Source organism: Achroia grisella, unplaced genomic scaffold (assembly GCF_030625045.1).
Source record: "Achroia grisella isolate CSIRO2021 unplaced genomic scaffold, CSIRO_AGI_Agris_v1 utg782, whole genome shotgun sequence".
Taxonomy (NCBI): domain Eukaryota; kingdom Metazoa; phylum Arthropoda; class Insecta; order Lepidoptera; family Pyralidae; genus Achroia; species Achroia grisella.
This window is the reverse complement of record NW_026713022.1, coordinates 1,811,776-1,824,710: the sequence shown is the minus strand read 5'-3', so window position 1 is coordinate 1,824,710 and position 12,935 is coordinate 1,811,776. Positions and strand designations below refer to the sequence as shown.

Genomic DNA, 12,935 nt, shown 5'->3' with positions numbered 1-12,935 from the left:
TTATAATAATTTAATGGACCGCAGTTCTCGTACCTACCAAACATTCTTTAGATATTATAAGTAAAAACTGAGTTAATGTAATTTAAAAAGATACTGCGCTATTGCAACATTGTTATACATATATTACATAAAACCGAATAGACTAGTTGTCATGTTTTTTCGCATTTTCTTTAATGCCTATGTCTATTTTAAAAATGCGGTGCATAATATTTGCTGGTTCTAATCTGTGATGTTTAGTCAGTTTCCACACAAATATGGGATTTATTACATAGATTTAGAAAGAACATACCAAATGTATTATGAAAATACATTAGCTCGTTCTTTCGGTTTAAGTCAGGTTCATTTCTATATAAAGTATATGTCACTATGAGAGATTTCACTCAGTACGAGATATAGGTTCGATTTTCAAAATTCTATTTCACAGCAATGAATTTTATTCTCATTTTTTTTACCACATTTAACAGTTATATAGTTTGATGTCTTCAATGTTCATTCTGCTAAATCATGTTTTCGGTACAAAAGTTACATAATATCCTCATACGATATCACAAAGTTAACTGTCTTATTTATTATATTATGTCAGGCCTACTACATATTTAAGTTTATGTCAGTACGTAACAACAAAGTAATACATGCATATTGTAGATAGGATGTTAAATATTAAAAACAGCTGTTCTTATATCTTATTTTAAAAAGTTTTAAAAATATACATTGTTAAACTATTACGTCAGAATAATTGGGATAAATGTAACCATGATTACAACGATAGCAGAACTTACACTCGACAACAGAGCGTTACCGTGAAGAACTATTCTTCCAGATACTTCTGGATAAACAGGAGTTCGCAGACTTAAATAATATGTTAGGCAAGTTAATATATCGTATTCTAGATTAACAGTTGGTTGTCCCTGGAATCTGTCAAATCCATAATGAGAATCCAATAAAGAGGTTGGAACAATAACTTTGTATGCTTTGCTATTGTCAATAACTTGGAATTGTGGCACGGAACAGGCCGCACATCGTACTACTGCACTTACAATTCTTGATCCAACTGATCTTTCTAAGTTATAAACTACTCGAACACCAGACGATTGAATAAAGCCGTTAGATGGGTTGTAGAAATTGTAATCAGTAACTGCATACTCTAATAATTCATTTAATATCTCTCCATTAATTGTCACGACAGCTAGATCACTTTCTACTGGCAAAGCCGCTAATATATCGCCTTTGGTAATTGAAGCTGGGCGGTTGGAAGGTGAAATTGAAGAGCTAATAGTAGCTCCATTAATAATAGCTATTGGTGCATCAGTCCATTGATTGCCTTCAAATTTTACCGCATAATAGTACATTATAGCGTCAGTTACTAAATTTCCGAAATTACATTCTTCCACTCTACATGAGTCTCCATCTAGTACAACGGATGTCTGCCCAACTATTTCTTCGGAAGTAGAAGTAATTTCTTCAGAGTATTTGTTAACAATACGAAGATATTCTGGATCTTGTGGAACAGTTTCATCTAATAAAATAGGTTTTGTGTTGTATTCAATAATATTACCATTTTCATCAAATTTAATATTCAAGTTTCCTAAATATCTATTATATGCTGAAGATTTAACTACTAAAACTTTTTTTCCAGAGTTTTGCGTTACAACCACAGGTTCTTCAATAGAAGTTTGAGCAGTGTTACCATTCCAATAAAAAATATTTTTGCGACCACCAATAACAATATCTATACCTTCGACTTCCTTTGCAATTTCAATATCTACCTCGGAATTGGAATGACCTAATGCAATTATTATATCAACATTTAAATCTTCTAATTTTGCAACTTCTTCTTTCAGTGCCAGAATTTCATTAACATACTCGATACTACCAGTACTGTCTAAATCTTTTGTATCTAATTTAAGATAACCTACTATGCCCACTTTTCTTGCATCAATGTCAAGTACTATTGATTTTTGTATCTTGTTATTATCTTCTAAGTCTTTCAACATAATATTGCTTGATATTATTTTGGTATTAATATTATTCAAAAAAGGTGATCCATTTTTAATTTCATCGTTGTTGAGCGACTGAAAAGAACAATATTTATCCAATTAGATTTATATTATGAAAGAAATCAAATATGACACATATATTCTTTAGCTTCAATCAATTGAATGATGTTAGTAAATATTTAATATGGTATATTATCTTTAGATAAAAGATTAGTATTTTAGGACTCTTCACAAATTACATACACGTACAATAATTACATATTATATATTTATCACATAACGACCCCAATGTGAGATAATATTCCGGAAAACCCTCTTTTATATTTCCAGGTAGAGTCACGCATGATATGTGTGCATAATTGAATCCACCGATATGTTTGTAAGGACCAGAAAGAAATATGAATTCTCAGCAGTCTTTCTCATTAGTATTTATAAATATTAGAACTCTCTTAATAATAATACAATAAGGTAATTTAATAAAGGAAATTCGTCACAAGATATACGTGAGATACAAAGGTGAGTTAAATGAGATGTGACAGACTCGCTGCTTCAATTGTAGCGGCGTGGTGTCCTATTTCTTTCTAGTCCAGTTACATTCATAATATATTATTAAAAACCTTAACCATGAATAGCCCATAAATAAAAAACCCAAACCAAAACTATATGCTATACAATAATGTGGTGGCATTAATTTATATTTTGTTATGTAATGAAAACAGAAGATGAGTTTTAAAATAAAGTAATATATATATATTTAAAGCCTACACAGCTCTTCAGGATCAATAGACTATAACCGCCAACGATCGATCCTAACAAAATAAATTCCTTGGTACGCCAAGTAATGTAGTCAGTAAGTAAGGGAAGTCACATTCAGCGTTACTTGTATGTTTTAGCTTTTAAGTTTTATAGTACCTAAGTACATAAGATAGATAGTATATAAGAATACTGTAATGACTAATGCTGAATAAATGTCTTTATTATTACTTTTATTATTAATTTTTAATACCATAGTTATCACCATATCACTGATCAATATCGTCACAAATATCATTTTCATGTTCTAAAAAATTTCAGATTTCGTCTTTCTTATGTGACTGGAATAATATACAAACTGCGACTAATATAATTTAGGATTAATATTCATGTGTTATATTGGGATCTTTATATTAATAATATAGGTACCTACAATTTTTAAAAGGTATATTTAGGTTTATTTTCAAATTGTCTTAGTCTCAAGAGATCTAATTCTCAATAGGTCTAAAATTAGATACAGTCAAAACTATACTAAAACTATTTGAAATGCATTTACCTCTAATATCGTTTTGGGTTTAAGGATAATGAGATAGGTCAGAGAAATTACAGGTATGGAAGCTTGACAACTTAGTCTTCAGAAATAGCAACGCATGATGTACCAATAATGTTATTTGTGACGCCTGTAATCATAGAACCGTGATAAGATTATAAAGGCTATTTATCAGGTGGGCTATTAAAAAAATGTAGTAAAGTGTAAAAATATAAAGTGACAATTCGTTTTTGCTTTCTGTATGTACTAAGAATAAGCAAATAAAAAATAATCTAATGTGTAAGTACGAATTTGTTATTGTATTATACACAATACAGTATATAATTAAGTATAGTACATCTGTAAATTTATTTTTGTTTACATTTTAAAGGAAATATATAAATATTAGGTATGTAGCAACATATAAAGGTAGGTGTTTGTATGTTAAAATTAAATAATATAGTACCTTCTATATTACTGTTATATAATAATGTTAATAATGTACATATTACATTTAATTGTCATTATATCAATGGATTAGTTAGATATTTGCATTGATACCTAGGTACATTGCCAACGATACATAGATATGACGTTCTAATTTTGTTATTACAATGGTCTTAGTTATTACGATTGTGATTGTATATATTAGTAATATAAACATTTTTTGTACATAGTTACTTACATTTTTTTGTTCTTTTCAAGGATCCATTCCATTTACTGCAAACATGTAATCTTTTTCTATTAAGTAATATATAAAAAATGTTGTGATAATTATGGGAAAACACTTAAAGACAACATATATCTTACAGTTATTTTACAAAGTATTATGATGTGGGCTACATTGAACTCAGTACCATAATACTTCCATCCTGGGTTGACAACCACTAGGCTACGACGATTAATTTGTTAGTAAGTAATTATAGCAGTATATACTGCGAACGAATATTCGTTACTACTTATATAAAAAATATACTTGTGGGAATAGTGGGCGCAGTTAGCAATAGGACTTGTTAAAGGTTCGACGCTATGACGTCATTTAATATTTGTTAGTAATTGTAGCGAGGAATACATTGATTAGTGATATAAAAAATTTTGAATAGTACTTACAATTTTTATAAATTTGAACTAAGAATCCATTTTGATTTCTGGGGACACGTTATCGTCATCTGTCATGTTTAGCTACTGATCTTGGAAAACAACGCTAAGCAAATATGTGTTACAGTTTAATATGTTTGGCTGTAATATTCTGTTTTTTATGTGTGTAGTATTAAAACGAGCGTAATAAGACGATCACATATTTATATGCTTGCATTCCATAATATGAATGGACGTAACACACTAACGCAGAGTAAATATACACATATAGTAACGATACATCACGTTTTGACGGACATCATGAGGCAAAGGATGCCAAAAATATGATACGGGATAAAAAAAATCACGTACCAGAATCATGTAGACAGATTGCAATCGCCATACGAACAGGACGTTCATAATCATAAACACAAGCATAAGGACAGAACGACGAATAAATTATATATATAGATATCAATGAATAACATGACCATGAACTGTGCAGCAACAATTTTGTGTGGAGATACCTGTTGACCAACACCTAATAAATTTAGATAGATCTATAGAGAGTGATAGAGATCAGTCAGTTCGAAATCTTTATGTCGGAAATAAATTGTTAGATGGTCAACTTACAAATCTATTTTATAGTCTATAGAGCATAATCTTGAAAATGAGCATAAACGTGAATTTTGCTCTCTAAGGTCAAATCCTTATAGATATTGTGATTCCACAGATCTAAGAACCATCATCATCGGCATATAAAATTTTATGAAAATCGGTCCAGTTGTTTAGCCAACAAGGAGATAGACATTTTTAATTATTATTTATTATAAAGCACATCCTAAGAATATCATCACGGGCACTTATGCGCCACATTTTTACTGATAATGGCAATAGGAAGATAAATGTTTAAACCCTTTTTCAAGAGAAGGTAGGAATGCGTTGGTTTTTGTAATATTATTGAAAACATATATTCAAAGAAACAAAACGTATTAATAATTGTATTTCCAATAACTTACAACTGCATCTGGCTGTAATGCGTTGATAAACTCTGCGGCAATCTTCCACTTGTAAATAGTGAACCACGCCGACCCAGTGTATGTATCACCAGCATTCAAGTATAGAACTGGTGGACCTTCGCCAGTCAATGCTTTTTTTCTAGCCTCTTTCACACTGAAATGTAGAAATTGAAATTATATTTAAACTTCATATTAGAACTTTTATTTCAGTATTTCATTTTTATTTAACTAAATCTAGTCAAAAAGAGTGACCAAGGTACTTGTTGGTTGCTCTTTTATAAAGTTGTACAATTTTTCAGATACAGTGTGAATACAATCTACCAAATCGCATAAATTCTATAGTTATATGGTTACAAGAGTAATAAAATAAATCAGTCACAGTGATCAGAACAGACCAGTCCCCAGTATTCTATCATGAGTTTAAATTTAAATTATGAGCAGTAAGTATTGTGCTAGTTAACATTAATAAGCCACTTATCAAGTTACCATTGCTTTTGCACAGAGCGTAGGTAGAAGGTATTTGCTTTGTATGCTTCGATGGTATGGTTTGTTATCTTCCATTTTTACTGGAGAGTCAGTCAATTAATATTTTTATTGTTGAACGTAAATTAGTAGTACGTACAAAAGATATTTTTACTATTTACAATATCTCTTTGTATTCGAATTATTCTGCTGCAGTAAATTTTTACAATTATTCTAGACAAGTAGGTTTAGATTGTATCATTATTATTATATTAAGAAAAGTAAACGAAGTCAAGAAGCGGGTAACAGCTAGTATAACATATACCTTTCTATATCTTTCCTCTAGTTGCAGGTGCTCATTACGACGGTGGTAATCACCTATCATCCATGCCATCAGGTGAGCTGCATACTAGTTTACCGTACATTCGTATATATATATAACTATTTACATAGAGCAGTTGTTAACGTTATAAAATACACTTACACGGTAGCTACTCTGGGGAATCCGCCGTAGCATTTGCCAGCATCTCTGTCAGCAGTGGTGCATGTGCCACTGAGTTGCGATGTCTGCTCGAATCTCGCATGCATATCATTATTGTGGAGTATTAACAGCTCAAAATTATCCGTCTTCGTGGCCGTGGGCGGCGACTTGACAATGCTGCTTGAAGATAACGTTGCTACGACCAAAAAGGCCGTTAATTGGATTAGGGGATTCTGGAATCATACAAATTAGCTTCCATAAATTCCACTAAACTTACAGAAAATTTGCAGAATATTTTATTAAAAGGAAAACCCATGTTTAATAATAAACCTATATTCAAATGGCTTCAGATTATAATCTCATATACATATATTAAATATATGTAAAACGAAATATTAAGTTTAAATAAAAATGAAAACCGTAAACAATTGCTTTTTTATGCACTATATTTTAAGACGAATGAGTTAGTAGTGCAAGGTAAATATATTTATGTATGTAATAAAAATGTACTGTAAAGATAACTTAATTAAAACCATATGTTTTTTAAGTGTTTACATTATTTGTACTTGAAAGATAAATATAAATAAAAATAATATCAGAAAAACTATTACTTTAGAGGGATTTTTATCAACATAATAAAACACAAAACAACACTGGTTAGAATTTTTGACTGTGCCACAGATATCATAATATTACATAACTGTACGTTTGTACGCGTACATATAACTTACAACTGTAATGACCGATTTTGGTGCGGTCGTCACTATATTACGGTATGCTTAATTTTTATTTAGTGTTAATTATGTTTAAATTGATTGACAAATAAAAAAGTAATAACTTAGTATCGTTTACATTTATACAGAATTCAGGCAGCTTTACGTGACTTTGTGTCTTTTTTCTTAAATTACTTCGGTCGTCGTTCAATCGTGAAAAGGCAACAAACAGACACAATATGTACCTAAATATTAAGTATAGATTCATGGATAAATTTATATTTAATGTGCTCCATAACAGATACTTATTTGTAGTTTAAACATATATTTTTAAATTCACATTAATACAAATGCACAATAATTAAATGTATGGAGTTACTTACTCCAAATAAACCAAAAGGGTCTGTTACAATAAGGTCATCAATTATTAACACAGTTGGAATCTAAATTACTTCCATGTAGATACGTTACACTTGTTGATACATTATACTTTCATTTTATTGTTTCTACTATCTACCTATCTGTACTATTCAATCGGATGTCCCAAAATTTCTTGCTTTGCTAAAAATGCTTAAAATCAAACTATACAATCAGGTTTTAATTGACAAGAATTCTATTATTGCACTTGGACTGGAGAGCATAATGTGAAAATATTTATGCATATATACATACGGCCACCGTATATGATAAACAGACTTACTCTGTTTTGCAATTACAAAGAATTTAACAAGTTGATACCAGAGTATGATAACAGGAATAGATAACAGGAGTAAACGCTTCCGTTTGAAGTATTTTTATGGTCTGGTACTCTATGTTAGACGTAATGACGTCTTTTCCTTTTAATATTTATCATTATCTCTTTCAGTGAGGGGTGTCATAAATGTTATGCAATGTTATGTTGTGCAGGTGTGTGGTTCCCTTGTTCATACAACGGGTAATACTTTCCATCAGGTGGGATTTCAACTTGTTCGGTATTATAGTCGCATGAAAAAATCAACCAATGAGCATTTTATTATACGGTTCTTCCGGAGCAAAGGTTGAAGTGGATAGGATGCACATGTAGTAAGGTTAGTAAGCTCTTCATGGTAAATTCAAGAGGAATTAACCACGATGGTTTCCAGGGTGGACCGTATGGAGGTCGATCTGATACGATAAATTACTGGCAATGGGTTACCAGTTTCACTTAATAATAAGGGTATACTATATTCATCGAACATTTGTCTTGGTATTATAATGAACAACTGTAAAAACTGTAGCCAATTCGTATTATAGATATTTACGTACGAGTATGTAATTATATATGTATGTGTATACAATCGGTGTAGTCGGTTTGAAGGTGAATTTCATTGTTGTCTTGCTATTTAAATTGTTTCATACTTGTGTCATTATAATAAAAATACCATGTTATTGATTAATAGAGACCGGATTATATGCACCATAAAACTCTTGTTATATGCATGCAAAATTAAATGATAAAGTTTAGGAATCCCAAAAAAAATAGAAAGTATCCTTTTTTTATTTCAAAATCAGCATAAAATTAGTAAATTATTTTTTGATAGGCGAAAATAGGTAGGTACAGTAACATTATATGACGTAATTTTTTTTTGTGAACATGCAAGTATGAACATGGAAAAATTTATATGCGTTATAGGTGGAACGACTTTGTAGTAAGCGATTGCGACGTTCTTCTGTCTCTTTCATTTTATTATCATAACTGTCAAAAAAAAAAACACGCGCGCGGCTATTGACTGCGTTCCGAAATGCAGTACAAAGTCACAATTATTACTCAATAGCCCTTATATTTTGGGACTATTATTATATTTAATTTGGTCGCATTTCGGAACGCATGGTGAGTGAAAAATATTGTAAATGTACCGATAATATGCATCATAACTAGATCTTAGATAAAATATGCTATTACCTCTGAGAATGACTAAAATATGCAAATGCATATGCGAATATGCAAATCCATATAATCAGGTCTCTATTGATTAATATCAAATAAGACCAGATAATGTTCTGAATAACATATTCAGATTTCTGTAATATGATGTGTTCTTGTAGGTAGATAAATTTTATTGACGATGACGAAATTCTAATAAAACTAGTCGGTCGCCATTCACGAAAAATCTCAAATTAATTTGTGTTAACGATAGTGCAGGCGTATTTGACGTATTATTAAATGAAATGAGAATGCATTTAATTATCTTAGCCTATCATGGCAATTTTACTAGGAATTAATAATGACATAGTAATTTCCTGGTGAGAGGGTTGATAATTGTGCCCGATATGCTAGAGATATAATATTAGATTGATTTCCTCGAAGAATCTTCTGAATTCTTGGTGAATTTGTCCTGAAATGGTTATTCTGACTCTATTCTAAACGTATACCATAAGCCGTGTCTGAGCACAATACGATCATTTCGTTAAAAAAATGCAAGCAGAATTATATATCTAATAACTGTCATTACGAAATGATTGGTGGTAGTGGATGTAACGCTAAAATAATTGATGATAATGACGACGTTTGTCATGCTTTTATTGTGATTGTGAATAAATGATGGTATTGAATAGTAAATTCGTAAATGTATATGTAATAATTTTATGTCCTTAGAATATACATTCTAAGGACATAAAATCATCTGGGGCTTAATAATAAAACGCTGTTACTAGCAATTCTCAATTGTAATAGATTATAATTAGACAGGACACAAAAAAAATCGGTTTCAATTGCATTAACAAAGGTAATTCAAAACAACCTACTGGTCAGATTTTGATGAAATTTATATGAGAACCAATGAATAGCATGGAAAGGTTGCAAATTAAAAAACAAATCAAAATTGGTTCACGTTGAGAAACACGAACTTCTAAACATTCCACGGATTCACGCGTGGGTACTGGGTCCATTGTTTGGCAGAGAGTGAAACTCTGAGTGATTCTCGGGACTTGTGACTCAGGTTTGAGGGCCACTTTGCCGACGTAAATCAATACCTTTAGCGGTCGTGTTACTATCCCTGCCCAGGAGCCTGGTAATGCAGTTTTGATATAATCTAGTATATAACATACTGCAGCTCTATACGGGGTAAGATCTTTTAGAAGATTACAGAGAGATTTCTTTGGTAGAACTCTTGCTCCTACTTTGACCGGATATAAATTAACAATATAATATTTTTCGTTAAATAGTTTGTTATATACTTCGTAATATTTCTTTGTTTTAATTGCATGATCTTTATGTATATTTGTTTCCCATGGTACAGCGAGCTCTACCAATAAGTAATATTTCTGAGCTTACACATGTAAAAATATAGTCGAATTGAAAACCTCATGCTTTTTTTAAGTCGATTGATTATCAAGATTTTCTAGTTCTAGTACTTGAGAGTTGCATATTTTTAGCTGTTTATCTGTTTAACTAGGAAATTGTAAAAACAGCGTGATGCGCTATCAAATTATCTACATTTCTTCTGCTGTGTACAATATTAATTGTATGCATTATATACATGCTGAACTATCGTGTTAGTAAGGTTCTTTATACCATCAATAACATTGAATAAATAAGTAAGTATTCTATTTATCATAAATACTCGTATACCTTTAAAACATTGATTTTGACATGAGTTGTCTTGGACAGAATATCACAGAGTAAAAGATTTATTTTAGGTAGAGACTGATGTATTTTTTCTATGACATATTTTTTACAAGTGTAGTACTATGAAGACATAATAATTTCTCTAGACAATTTACACAGTGTTACTATCTAGTACCAAATTAAGCAGAGCTTGTATAGTGGGTATTATATAACTGATCGACATAATTACGTATTTTTCTATGTCATTACATACATAATATACAAAGAACACACCCTTACCGATACAAATCTTACTTAAGAATACAAATGTTTGTACCGTGCAAGAAATTGAAACTGTGACCATTGAAAGTAAACCGGTATGCTAAATCACTAGACCGCCGTGGCCACCTAAATTCCACGAAATTTCATTATCATAGTAATATAAATATAATGAACGCCATCCACTGTAGCAAGGAATGCAGATAATTTGGTGCACGTTTTATAATTATGCTCCTCAATGCAAGTATGAAATACAGATAAAAAAGTGCTTTCAGTATTTGAACACAGCCATTACAACTGGCAGTATGGTCGCTTTGATAAAATGGAATCGGGATCAAAGCGAAATTGCATCGGACATAATTAAATTCGCTGCTATTTACCCTTTTACGGCATTGTCAAAGGTTCAATACAGACATGTATAGTTTATTTACATTTCCGTATTTTTGTTTACATTTGAGAACATTTCTGCAAGGTAATAAACCGTGCAGAAATACTCTCAAATATCTTATTATATTCAAATATATAAAATTCTCGTGTCATGGTGCTTGTTACCAAACTCCTTCCTCCTTTACCGATTTTTATGAAATTTTCTGTGCACGTGGAATCTGTCTGAGAAATCAGCCAACATCTATTTTTTAAACCCCTCAAAAACTTTTGCACTTTTTATTTTGAGTACTATATTTATTAAACACGATGAACGAAGGTATACGAATGGTTTGCCTTGCTTACCTTTAATATTCCATGAAAACCGATGACTACAGAAATATTATTTACCCACATTTCACCCGGGCGAAGCCGGGTTTTCATCTAGTAAAAATATAAAAAGGCCGTGTTTTCTACTTACGTTACTGAGGAGAAAAAATAGTTTTTAGAATTTTACTCCGTGTTTCTTAGTGCACGCGTAATTTAGTAATGGCTAATTGGAATTTAATTTTTTAAAGAAATATTATGTTCATTTAAAAAAATTATTATTAAAGTTACTATTTGTACGAAATCAATTGTATATTGTGCTAGTATCATAAAATACAAGAAATTATATATTGCAGTCCTAACAATACGAAACTTATGAATGACCTCCCATCAAACTTCCTCATAGTGTTGTTAATCCATTACTATTTGCTATCGAATGGGACAGCTGCTGCGCATGCGACGTTCGTTTTATTAATAGCCTATCGGTTTCCTGCGGAATCTCCCGTTACCGTGATAATATCGAGTGATCTCCTCATATCTCTCTACAAAGAGTCGCAATTGAATATTGAGAAAGGACTACTTCTGTGCTCACTTTTTTGAACCAGCAACCACGCTGTTTCGATACTTGTTCAAACAATTAGGGCGTCGGTTGTCTAGCGACAGCATACTGCTTAATTTCCTATAGTCGTGTGTTCGATTGCTTGCACGATACAACGTTTGTATTCTTGAGTATGATTGGTTGTTGGGCTAGGTATGTTTTATGTATATTATCTAGGTATTTACAAAAATCGCAGAAAAGTTAAAAAATATTAGTAAATACTTACTATTTAAATATAAATATATAGTTTTCAGACTTTTCGCTTTACTTGTAGTAAAATACAGTATTACTTAAGAACTTTCATAGTTCTGAGCTAACAGAAGACACCCTATTGTAAATGATACATCCAAGGTATGCCCTATTCTTAATGAATAAAGATTTATTCACAACTTGAACTTGTCGTTTGAATCACGTTACAGACTAGACATCTAGACTAGACTATCGTGAACAGATAGGGTATTCTTACACTAGTACGAAGATTAAAGAATGTGGGCGAGGCGAAAATACAACTGTAATTCAGGACAAGTGGCGTCCATTCGTCTGCTTCCGGACCGGTATCGCTCGTGACTTTGTAGACATTCATCAACGACTATAGACATGTAATTGTCTATAATTTTCGTTCATTATTGTTTTAAATTATTCCAAGAATATTTTTTTTATTTGAATTAGATTTAGGAAACTGCAATTTTGACAATGTATGACATCTATAAATGTAAAAGCAATGTATTTCATCGCTTTATTTATATAAAATTAAATTAAATTTATATTATTA

At 31.1% G+C, this 12,935-nt stretch overlaps 1 protein-coding gene across 1 annotated transcript in view; it reads right to left on the bottom strand.

Moving 5' to 3' along the window:
• The window catches only part of LOC131851320 (uncharacterized), a 35,508-nt gene that overhangs the window by 10,625 nt on the left and 11,948 nt on the right, over positions 1 to 12,935 (bottom strand). Inside the window, exons 2-4 of the mRNA XM_059201809.1 lie at positions 6,322 to 6,551; positions 5,376 to 5,529; positions 727 to 2,072 (exon numbers count right to left, since the gene is read on the bottom strand). Of these exons, the coding sequence (XP_059057792.1) occupies positions 727 to 2,072; positions 5,376 to 5,529; positions 6,322 to 6,551 (1,730 nt within the window). The remainder of the gene's footprint in view (positions 1 to 726; positions 2,073 to 5,375; positions 5,530 to 6,321; positions 6,552 to 12,935) is intronic.